Genomic DNA, 12,781 nt, shown 5'->3' on the forward strand with positions numbered 1-12,781 from the left:
GGCAGCATCACCGGGTAGGAATTCCGTTACGGGGAAGGGAAGAAAAAAGCAAGCCTCTCGCTCAAGTGGTGACTCTTTCGACAGGCATAAAAGCAGGAAGGGTCTCCACCCGTCCGCACCAATGGCTACGCATCAAATCTACTCAAGCGGGGAGCATACATATGCACATAAACGTACGTCTAGGCCCATACAATTCACGCATACGTTTAGCGGCGTATAACTGGGCAGGTGACCTTCACTCAATTATTATGCGGGAGGGAAATTAATAAAAATGGGAACAAAAAAAAAAAGAAAAAAAAAAGGGGTATAATACCCTACTGTTAAGAATTTTTCTTTCTTTTTTTTTAATGCGTTTGTAAAATTAAGTTTAAACTGGTAAAAGCGGGCACAAAAGGATGAGTAGTTTTTTTGGTGAGCAGTTGTCATGTTACGAAGAAGGAGCTTTTCTTGTTCATGTCCCCTTAACGACAACAAAGAATGGATTAAAAAAAAAAAAAACGCAGATAATAAAGTAGGCATCCATACCCGCTTTTCAAGAAGTCCCATTTATACGGCGCGACAAATTGCTACGAGGATGCTCGGCAAATGAAGATTATGGTGGGGCGCGGAGGGTGAAAAGAAGAAGAAAAAAAAAGAGTAGTTCCCTTTTTCCTAAGATGGCATATAAGGGGAGCGCACCTTGACGAGCATTAAGTTACGTGCGTTCTTACTACATCCATTTGATACCCTTAAGTGAACAGAACTGGTTCTTCCTGCCTGGGTACACGAGGCATATCCCGGCGCGCGTTCCACTCCACCGATGTTACTTCCTTGATGAATCCTTTTGCGCATCCCGTGAACCGTTCACAGGACGGAGGTGAAAACGACAAAGGAGGCAACTACGCCGTCATATTTATTTCCCCCCAGATGTGAATTGCATACTGGAAGGAGATACAACCGGTTCGTGCATTGCGCCAATTTGAAAAGTCCCATCTGGAGGGGAAAAGAAAAGTGTGAACAGTTGGTAACAGAAATAAAGTAACGGACGAGTGAAGGCAACGCAAACACGACACAGCGCCAACGCAAAGGCGAAGTGAGGACCCCCAAAGTGCACCCCAAGAGAACTCCCTGTTGCGCAACACCATACCATGTCGAATGCCAAGAAAGAGAAAGGCAAAAACGAAGCCGACCTAGTGGACAAACTAAACTACAAAAACTTAAGCGATGTAACGCTTCACGAGCTGACGTGTCTTAAGCCAAATCGACAAGTGTACTTAAAAAGAGGAGGCACCTTTTTCTTGAGTTCCCGGGAAGAAGCCCTTTCCGTGCTGAAGGAGAAGAGTCAAAACAGGGAGAAGTGTGAAAACGCGGAGAAGAGTTAGGTCCAGGGAAAAGCATCGACTCTTTTGTTCATTGCCCACTCGGAGTAGAAAGCTGAACGCAGTTGTGGCGGTCCCCTCTTTTACACCAGCGCACCAATATAAGCTGCAGACGGCCTCGTTTTAAATATAACCCCCTTTTAAAGGTACCGAAATCCAGACAGGAGTTACCCACCCCGGTGAGAAAAGCTCTAAAGGAAAAGGAAGCCGCCCATGTGAAGCATCTTCTTCTCCTTCTGTTCCAACAGACTCAGATTCGGAGCAGTTTTTCTTACTCCTCAAATAATCTCGTCCCATTATATGAAAAGATTAACATCTAACCTCCTTTTGGTATACGCGTTTTTAAATGTACCTTTTACCTACACCAGCAAGAAGAGAAGTATAAAAAATGAGAGGAAGGAATTCCCTGGACTAAAGAGCTACACAGGAGGGGGAGGGAAAACTACCAAGCGGGAGAAGCTGGGCATAGAAGCATTGCATCGTTTGTGTGGAAAGGGACCAGTGGGAGGACATACCGTCCGGGGAGGACAGAAGGGAACCAACAAGGTCACATTTTTGCATGCACTAAAGGGGAGGTGTTCAAAGATGATACGGATAAGTACCCCCTGCAGAAAGAACCCTACGCAGAAGCAATACCGCCACTGTAGCATAGTTGGGCAAGTGAGGAGCAGCCCGTCCTCCTCGGACCTCCACCAGGTGGACCCCTGCTTTGACTACCCCGGATTTAGTTTCACCGTCCTGGAAGAATCACAACAGGAGGGTAACCATAGTAGAATTGGCATTATAAAAACACCAAGGGGGGAAATAGAAACTCCGAACTTTCTCTTTTGTGCCACAAAAGGATGCATGAAGTCGACGCCGATAAACTTTGTAAAGGATTGTAAAACCCAAATTATTTTGTCTAACACTTTCCACCTGTTGATTCATCCCAAGCCCCACGTGATTTTCCAGTTGGGTGGGTTGCACAAGTTCATGAACTGGCAGGGCCCCGTCCTCACGGACTCGGGGGGCTACCAGCTGTTCAGCATGGCATTTGGATCCGTTTCGGACGAGATAAAGAGGAAGTCTAGGAGGAGCACTGGAAGAACAGGTAGAAGTGGAAGAACAGGTGGCGCGGGTGCCGCTGGTTGCACCGCTACCCCTGTCGCTGCCAGCGGTAGCAAGATGGCCACCTCGTCAACCCCGCAGCCCCGTCGCGGAGACATAATCGTGAAAATCAGAGAACAGGGCGCTCTGTACAAGTCGTACCACGACGGGTCTCTGGACATGCTGACACCGGAAAACTCCATTCAAGCACAGTACCTCCTGGGGAGCGATTTCGCAGTGGTGCTAGACGAATGCACCCCGTATCACATAGAGAGGGAATATACGGAGCGGTCCATGCACAGGTCACATAGGTGGTACATTAGGTGCCTTCTAGAATTTCAAAAAGCTATGAGCATGCCAAATTACCATTCTTACCTGAACGAGTTGCACAACAAGAAGTACGGAGTGAAAGATAAATGGAGAGAAAGGGAAGCCAATAGACAGGCTCTCTATGGAATAATCCAAGGAGGAATATACACGGACTTGAGAATGAAAAGCTGCCAGGTGGTTTGCAATTTGCCTTTTTTTGGCCTCTGCATTGGGGGGTGCCTAGGGAAGGACAAGCAGATGATGTATAGTGTCATCGAGAAGACTATGTGGTTTGTCAGGGAGGAAGGCTCCGCGGGGAAAGCCAACCGAATTGGTAGCACTCTTGTTGGCAGCTCTAAACCGGTGCACCTCTTGGGGATTGGCCAAATTAAGGACATATTTTTCGGAGTGCGACAGGGGATTGACACGTTCGATTGCGTCATTCCCACGAGGCTGGCAAGGCATGGATATTACCTATGCACAGTTAAAACGATTAAGGACGTGGAAGAGAAATTGCATAAATGTATTAAGAATGAGTATATAAAAATAAAATCAAGGATTCACGAAATGGATCCTAATCCTCTCGAGGAAGACTGCCCCTGCTACACGTGTGCGAATTATTCCAGGGCGTATTTGAACCACCTGTACAAAATTAATGATAATTTGTTGGGAACTCTGCTGACCATACATAATGTGTGCTACATGAACCGGCTCATGGAGGATATCCGCGAGGGGATCAGGCGTGGCCGCTTGGATGAGGTTGAGGGGAGATGGGTTCGGTGACAGGGCCGATGGGGGTATATCTTGGGGCCTATATCTTGGCACGTCACTCCCGGGTGCTTCTTACTCCTGGTGGGGATATCCCCACGAAAGGGAGAAAATGTAAGAGCCCCTCCTTTCTGCATAACCACCGCGGAAGCGGCCCCGCCATGTCCACAACTGAACAAATTAAAAACTTTGCAGAGACTCTGTTCTCGCCAATTGATCTGTAACAGCGCGGTTTTTTACGTATAAGGCGAAAAAAATGAAGCAGAAAAGTGAAGCGAAAAAATGAGGCGAAAAAACAATGCATCAAATTACATGATAAAATAATGTCAAAACTGCATGACAAAATGGGCAGCATCAGCGGTATGTATTTCCAGGGCGGCGCACATGCGAGGAAGAGGACGCAGTGGAAGCAACACGCCGTAACAAATGATCACATAAAAAGGTTACGCAGTTGGGTAAATCAGTGTGGTGCGTTTAAGGCGGTACGGTTTCTTAAAAAAAAAAAAAAACATAGCCCAAGTGCGTAAAAAGGCAATTGTGCCTATATGTATTGGTATGTGAGCACTTCTCGTCTTCAGACCTCCACGTAATGAGAATCTTTCGTGGTTTTTCCTTTGCCAAAGAACTTTTTCTTCAGTCCCCATTTTTTGTTGTCGTCGCTGTTGTTTCCCTTTTTGCCTTTCGATTTTGGGTCTGTCGAGGGGGCGAACAAAATGTAAGCGAATGAGGATGTTTAAGAAAACACGCGAAACCAGCCCAGGCGCGCACGAGTTCGTGTCCACAGGTTAGCGAGGCACGTTCACCACCAAGCTGAGTGCAGAAGGGAGACTTACTCAGATTGTCCAAGAGGCTATGCTGCGTCCTCACTCCGTCAAAAATGCTCTGCGCAGGGGGGGGGAATAAAATAAAAAATACAGAAATGGCATAATGGAAAAATAGAAAATAGCAAAATGAAAAGTAGCAAAATAACAGAATAGAAAAATGGCATTGCGCATGTGTCCCTATTTTGCGTCATCGCTCCGCCTCTGCTCCCTGCGGGGCGATGCTCACCTGGGTTGTCTTCCAACAGAGCGCCGTGTTTACCCACGTTAGGACGCCATAGGTCATCATCAGTGAGAGGTCCTTCGCGCTGTAGGTGAAGATGCTGCGCGGGGGGGAAACCGTTATGGAATGGATGAGCAAGAGGTGCAAAGAGGACATGGTCAAAATAGTCAACGTAAAGAACGTGGATGGGATAATCAACATGTCCAGGCCAAGCTTCATCGAAGCGCCAGGAAAGAGTACCCCTCGATAATAGTGTAAATGGAAATTATGCTGGAAACCAAAAGCATCCAATTGTAGAATCTCTGAAAGGGGGAAATGAGGGGAGACAAACTGTTTCCTACACGTTCACGCGGGAGCTGGAGAGTACAGACGTATGGGCACATTTGTTAATTTGTTTCGCGTCTGTTTCGGCGTTACCAACAGGGAAGGGATGTACGATTTGCCTGCAAAGGAATGGGTGGAAAAAAAAAAATTCCCAACGTGAATCATGAAATAATAGACATGAAACATTAAACATGAAAGATGAAGCGTCCTAAAATGCGGCAAAATTGGAAAGCTTAAAGGCGAGGAGGCGCTAAATTTTTGCCGCCCCATTTGTCTGACGCGAGATTTTCATCCTGTCGATGAGCGCTGTATGATATGTTTGTCCCCTTTTTTTTTTTTTTTTTCTGACTCTTACCCATGAAGGAAAAGATGGGGAAGACGCAGAAATAGAGGTTTGTGAAAAGCACCCACCTGAAATAAAATAAAGATGGAAACACAAATGATCGATGAAACGACGCCGACATGGAGCCACTGGGTAGGGTACTTGCTCCGCGGAGGGGGCTCCCCCCAATGCTACATCAAATGGTTAGCTAAAAAAATAATTGGGCAAATCAATTGTGGGAAAGGACTTACCCATAGATAGAGAGCTTGGTCGAGAAGAAGCTGTAGATGAGTAGGATTAAAACAAAAAAAGTGTAAAAGGTCACAAAAAATATATACTTCCTGCATGAGGCTTTGGTTTTGTCGTCAGGCTTGTAGTGGTCGAGCCGGTTCAGAAATTGATCCATTTTGGCATTTAAAAAGTGAGCGTTAAGTGGGGGGTGACAAGAAGGGCTCGAGTCTGTTAAGTGATTGGCACTAACGTTGACATGGACGCAGACGTTAACATGGACGCTGACGTCAAAGTTGGCCTTAGCGTTAACGGTAACATCAAACTGGTACTATACTACCATGTTAGCAGCGGCAGGGCTAGCATATGTCGGTGAAGAAGTCAAACTGTAGCACTTTGTAGGAGCAGTAGTTGTACTTGCTGTTTGTGGCGAAGGCACAGAAGGGAAAAACCGAGCGGATGGTCGGGTATACATACGTACAAACATACATATATATACATAAACATAAGTAGGCATATAAATACATGCTTGCATGGAGAGAGGGGTTCAATTTGTTTATTCTTTCGTTCGCGGTTTTTCTGAATTCTTTTTGCGAGCTCAGCTGGTTGACGATCTCTTTTCTTGCATCCAACTTTGTATGCTTTTTCCCGAGCAATTCGCGTAACTATTTACAATTTTTAAAATGAACTTGGAAACAAAATGCAACTCTTCCGTGTTTTTTTTTTTCCAGGAAATATCTATCCCGATTTGCCGACATGGAAAAGGGAAAGCGCCCCGACCTGTTCCATTAGGCGTGCGCCCGCGCTCACAGTGCTCGCTATGCACGCATGCATAAAGCCGAGATACGAAAAAGTTTCTATACGCATGGGTGATGCCTCTTAAGAAGGGGATATATGCATTTATCTACATCTATATATATATGTTCCATGCTAAGCTGTAAACAGCTCAAGAATGTATAGGGTGTTATCCATAAATGATAACAATGTAAAGGGACATGTATATTACCGCTATGTGTTACACCAAGATGCTACTTATGCTTCTCGAAATTGATGCACGTTCAGTTAAGACACAGAATTGTAAATTCGCTTAGAGCCTGCAAATGAGGAATGTTCTATGTTGCTTTCTAATTTACTATAATTAATGATATTCAAAATGGAAGATGTCGTTACACTGATGCCTCTGTGTTATTCTTAGTTTTTTATTCATAATTCAATACTGCAAATTTTTCTCAAATTTCATGATGTTTTCGTTGTAATATATTATTGTCACCACAGCAGCTTCGTCATTATGTCTGTGCCCTCGTCCCTTCCTATATATTCAGGGGATATGACAATGAGTTAGTGCATAATCATTATACTCATTTTTTATTGAACTCAGTTCGTTTCCGATTCACATAGTTTTATTGGATTTTACATTATCTTCCTCACATACAGGTGTAATACTCATATTTTTTTCTTCTCCTTCTTGTTAGATTCTGCCCACAGTATGCGATATTTTTGTCCAAACTAATCAGACCCCGTCAGTACATTTCCATTAGCGAATAGGTGGCAGGAGTGTACCAGACGAACAAAGAAATATAGTCACTGCGATATTTTGACTTTCAAACATTCTATTGCACGGCGAAGAATGCTTAACGCTTACTATTGACACTTAATTCCATTTAGTCAATCTCTTTATTCAAAATTGATCTCCCCTTTGAGCAATACAAATTCCACATAGTGCTAAAGTTAACGATTCTGTTAAGACTGGCATAAAATGTGCACCTTATTCTAAACCTCAGTATCCAAAGGGATATATTCTCTGAGGGAATATCAAATTAAGCTCAATAACACTCCTGTCCTCATAAAATATAGGGATTTACTCGTTCAGTTAATTATTAATTGAATACCTAGCAGAAGTGTCTTCCACAATTAGTGTTTAATTCGAGGCAATTATGTATTTCCAAAAAGCCTTCCCTGTTACTTGGGTTTACACAGCCCAAGGATATTTCCACGCTGTAATCAATACACATCAATGAATCACATGTTGAATATTGCAACATGTATCAAAAAAAAGAAAAGAAAAATGCCCCAAAGAAGGATTGCATATATACATACGGAAATTGTAAATCAATGCAAAAAGAAAGAGTCGAAAGTGACCACCCACGATCTTCTCCAAATACTCCTGCAGAGATCTATGAGAGATGGCAGTGTAGCATGTGAAATTATCTAACAGAACAACTTAATCAGGGACGATGCACACAAAAGCAGTAATCTGTATATACAAAAACACCTGCCGCACATTTCGGAAGATACACACCAGTACATTCTTCATATGACGAAAGACAAAAATTACTTCCATCTTTTATAGGACGAACACGAAAGGGGACAATAATGTCTCAAGAAAAATGTGGTGTCCCTAAACGAAGAATGATACAGGAAACTATGTACTTCCCTAATACAGGGGCAAAGAAGTCTATGCGACAATTCCGTTTCAAAACCACGCGTACGTATCGGACAGTACGTTCAAAGTATTTGGTTCCAGGGATCTATGGAGCACTAGCAGAAGCAAATATCCAATTATGTAATACACGAAAATACCAATAACACGTCAGCACAGGAGTGCCATAGAAGAGAGAGGGAGTAGGAATAAGGACGAATCGTGTGTAGTTACGAATGAAGCATTAACTACGAAAGTGTGGATACAGAAATTAATCATTCCCCTTCATGAATGAAAACAACAATAGGTTTAACAAAACATGAACTTGTACTTGAACAGCCACATAGGAAACTATTTAAACGAAAGGAATATAATAGCGTCCCCATAAGTAGCAGATATAAACAGGATTATCCTGGAATGTCCACAAAAGAAAAAAGGAATTGCTGAGTCTAAGGCACGAAGGTTTAGAAACCTCATATAAAAGGTGGCAGCAAGCACCTATACAACAGGGACCACCATGATAATGACCTAGTAAAACAAGAACACCCACTGGGCAAAATATATCACGTATACATAGATGTTACATTCCGACGGTGCTCATACGACTGTGGTGAATGTAGATAATCCGAGAAGAGTTTCATAAGTATAGGATACATGAACCATGCAAACAGCTAGAGCCTACAGAACAAAAAGAACACACCCTTCCAAAGGGACAAACACCAGGTAAAGGAGATATTTAGGAGATCAGGATCATAATAACGTCAACTGCCGAGGGCCATTGCAATGAGAAGCAAATGTTCGGAAGGACTCACCAATTCTGACTCATCAGCTGATGAAGACGTAAGGGGCGGAAGATATTTCCTTTACATTTTTATGCCCCTCTGGTCCTGAAGGTAGGGGCACATGAAGCTTTGGTAACATACAGTGGCGAAGGAGTGTAAAAGTGAAGAATGCAGAATCTTGTATTCGTAATCATGCTTCAAAAAGGTGGCTGAGAGTGGTTTTCTTATCTGTCATCTTAAATACCTCTTGGACGTAACAGCCAAAACACTTACGCAATCAGTGAAAATATATTATCGCCTATTTTTTTCATTTAATTATAACCATGGTATATGCGATTCTTTATTTCTTCGTATGCACTAAAATAAGCCGATCTGTACGATACAGAACACAAAAAAATAGAAGTTACAGAAAATGCTGAAGCCCAAGGTGATGGCATGATAGAGAACAGGGCATAAGCCACTAATGACTCTGCAATAAGAATCACAGATGCATAGAATATCCTCAGGATAAAGGATCATAACTGAAGAGTAAACACAAAGAAAGCGAGCAAACATAAATAAGTACCAAAACAGGGATAAAGTCCAATTTGTCCCCCACTCCTATAACAAATGCGTCCGCCGAAAGGCTGTAATCACAAAACTGCGTATCCTTAAAGCCGTAAATAGAAATTATGCCATTTCTTGTACACATATATTCTTCCCATGAGAAAGCAATTAATGTATCCACTACTGTAGCAGTGGGCGGCATCCTTACTACGATCCAAACAGAGGAAAAGAAGAAAAGTTCCTGATTACACATTTGCAAAACAGGATTTATGAAATTTAACACAGAAGGGGAACATTTAGAAATGTGGTGTGTCCCTGGAGAAGGCCTAGTTTTGCCTAAAAAGTGATCATAATATAACATATAAGGTACAATATGGCTCTTTTCGTTAACATCCTTGCGTAATTCTGGAAGCATATATGTATTATGGTAACCCCTACATTTTATCGAAATGTGTGAAACCACAGAGAGACTTCCTGTTTTAATGTGTGATATGACCCCTTTGCTGTCTAATGATGTATTCCTACGTATATGGAAAGTTACATTTTTCTCTTTTTTTTCTATTTCTTTAAATGGTTATCCTTTTTAGTAGGATATTGCGTGTATTTTTTCTCCTGTTGCTAAGTTGTGAGATCTTGAATTCCCGAGGACTTATTCTGTCTTGTTATATATTCGTCTCACACGAAGACATAGTGTACTGGATAGGTGAACAAGACGTCCTCACTCTGTATCCTAAGAATTTGGTACATTCTCCCATGATAATATTCATCAGTTGTCTGTATGTATATATATTATTGAATCTGATGGTGTGTTTTCAATTTTTTCTCTTTCTTCTCTTTCCTGTTTTTTTCTTCTTCCCTCTCTGTTTTTTTCTTTCCTGTTTTTTTTCCCCCGTTTCTTTTCTTTTTTTTCAGTTCATTTTTTTTTCTTTCCATCTGTTTTTTCCTTTTCTTATAAATTTTAATTAAAGAAACTTCCTTAATGTTACTCGTGCTAATTTTATTTTAAAGGGTAAATATTTCTTCATAATAGAGCTTTACTTTGTGATGTAGAAATTGACCGGACATGGAATACTAAAATACGTACTTAAAATATCCACCCTTCCTTTTATAATTTTGCATATATGCAATATTCGTTCCCAAAAGAATCATATACACCTCAGTCCGTAACTTTCTTGATATTATATGAAACTCAAAAATGCCTATGACTTCCTAATTTCCCTCAGAATTCTTTCCTTCTTCGAGAATTCAATATTATACATCTCTCTGTGAAGGGAATCCTTTTATAAATGCACCTCACAATTTCACCACACCATAGAAAAAAAACAGTAAATAGCATTGCATTTTATATGGTCCTAGGAATGCCACAGGAGGGGGAATCAATAATATTTCCTATAAAAGAAGTTTTATCTACCGCGAAAAATTATTCTCCATGTAAGGTTCAATTACTTTCAAATGCATCACAATCTAAATTTAGGTAACTGCTTCAGCCCATTTTTTCTTCAAGTACGTAAAAAGTAAAATGTTCTTAATTCTGTTCATTTTTCGAACTGTCTCCGTAATCTAATATTAAATATTCGTAAGTTACTCTTTCTCGAAAAAATTAAATTTATAACATGAACATATCTGTTATTCGTTCTAAGAAAAATCACAGAAAAAAAAAGCCCTGTGTTGAATAATTAATTATATCTCAAAAAAAGGTATTGCTCCTACATCTTTCAGTAAGTAAATTTATATAGTTCTATAAATATATTAGTACTCAACAGCATTTGTAAAATATAAGTAAAAACATGGTCGAAAAGAAAGAAAAAGAATCAAAGAAGTAAATTCTAAGGTGGCTTAGTAAATAAAAAAAAGAACATACTTCAGTATTTACCGCATCTGCCATAACTGTGTACTTCAGTTTTTTATGTTATCTTTATATGAAATATAGTGACAACTCTACCTTCATTGTAGAGGAGATAATAGAAAAGAATATTTACACTTCTATGTTAATTTCTGGCAGACATTCTTAGAGTAAAAAAAAAATCAGGCTCCTTCAACATATAACGCGATCTCTGAAGCATTATATCATTATCCTATTCTAAGCACTTTCCCATTTCTAGGCGCCGCTTGAAATATATTTCTACGTAATGCGAAATCGTAGAGGAGACAAGTTGTATCTGATCCTGCACATATACTGTACAGTGTTCCAGACCTGTGTAACGTACGCATAGAGGGAAACCTTCTACAATGCTTCTTCCATGGAGAATAACTCCGAAAGGACTTGTTTAGAAAATATTCTAACCACGCTAACTTCCTTCTTCTTAGTAATGAATTTCCTTTATTTTCACTCCTTTTCCATTGTACTGATACTGTTTTGCCCACTCTCTTTTGACAACACTTGGATATTATTATTTAGGTGTTTCCTGATATGTGTTCCAAGATTCTCTACGTTTAATATAAATATGAGAACATTGCAAATGCATTATAAGATTGCAATATTTGATTATTCTTCTATCCATAAAAGACGCTTAAAATATAAATTACGCGATGCAAAGGCATCGCAGAAAGCGTAATCACCATAAGGAAAGAGTGCCATCATAATAATAAATATTGCATGAAAAATTCTTTCCATACAAATATGCAACAGTATGTATTCATACAATTATAAGAATCCATATGTTCCCTAGATAGCTAGGTCGTGCACTACGTGGTAAGTGCTGATGGTAGTGCACCACACATGTGACAATATATACTTAGGACTGTTACAACGGAAAACAAAAGAAAAGTACTTCAAAAAACAGTTACAATGAATCAAATAATTTAAAATTTAAATAATACGTAGCTATACAGTACAGAATTTGAGAAATATACTTGAGGATATTCTTCCTTTTTTGTGTTAATTATTTCTTTCCTTTTAGTTCATAAAGGATGATGAGAAGTGGCTATACACAATGTTTAGCATATGACTCTCAATCATACATCTATTTATGTACTATATAGTATAAAATAAAAACGTGCATATAAAGGGAGGTATCCAATACAACTGCTACGAATAAAACATTAATCCTAGCAACGGTGATGCATACAAAATTCGGTTCAGCTATTTACATAATATTAATTCAAGGTTGCAATAATTTGGCAGTTCATAATATATTCACGCAGCCGTAGTATACTCATAATTAACGCTGTATCCGCTAAGCTATTCTTAGGTTTCATAGATTTTGATAAACTCACTAATATAATGTCATGCATTACAACACACCATAGGAGCGTATAAATACTCCTAATAAAAAACACATCAAGGAACATATATTGAGCTGTGTATATTTCACATGTGATCTGGTGCATTACATCATATAATAACATAAAAGCTTCGTGAATAAATGAATTCTGTGCGAAAATGTACTACCTCGTGCACACGACACAGATAATGGGCCAACGATCCATAATATACGCTTCATTGTTAATACAGCATTATTGTGAAATTTACGCCAACCATATTTAACAAAATATATAATTTCAATGGAAGAAAAAAAAAACTTACATTTATCTAAAAACACAATTCTTTATTTACTGCCCACTGCGTCAAAAAGAAAATGCGCTACGCGCAGAA

The 12,781-nt window shown here is 40.2% G+C and overlaps 2 protein-coding genes across 2 annotated transcripts; one reads left to right on the forward strand and one right to left on the reverse strand.

The window, feature by feature from the left end:
• Positions 1–1,127: 1,127 nt before the first annotated feature.
• Positions 1,128–3,536, forward strand: C922_03592 (queuine tRNA-ribosyltransferase; the record flags this gene model as incomplete). The annotated part of the gene is made up of 3 exons (XM_008819184.1): positions 1,128–1,336; positions 1,505–1,537; positions 1,727–3,536. The coding sequence occupies 3 exons, from the start codon at positions 1,128–1,130 to the stop codon at positions 3,534–3,536; spliced, it is 2,052 nt and encodes a 683-aa protein (XP_008817406.1).
• Positions 3,537–4,095: 559 nt separating this feature from the next.
• C922_03593 (hypothetical protein) lies at positions 4,096–5,617 on the reverse strand (the record flags this gene model as incomplete). Its single annotated transcript, XM_008819185.1, has 7 exons — positions 4,096–4,214; positions 4,355–4,403; positions 4,572–4,665; positions 4,806–4,867; positions 4,983–5,008; positions 5,245–5,300; positions 5,463–5,617. The coding sequence occupies 7 exons, from the start codon at positions 5,615–5,617 to the stop codon at positions 4,096–4,098; spliced, it is 561 nt and encodes a 186-aa protein (XP_008817407.1).
• Positions 5,618–12,781: the final 7,164 nt, after the last annotated feature.

The sequence above is a fragment of the Plasmodium inui genome (assembly GCF_000524495.1).
Source record: "Plasmodium inui San Antonio 1 unplaced genomic scaffold supercont1.15, whole genome shotgun sequence".
Lineage (NCBI taxonomy): Eukaryota > Apicomplexa > Aconoidasida > Haemosporida > Plasmodiidae > Plasmodium > Plasmodium inui.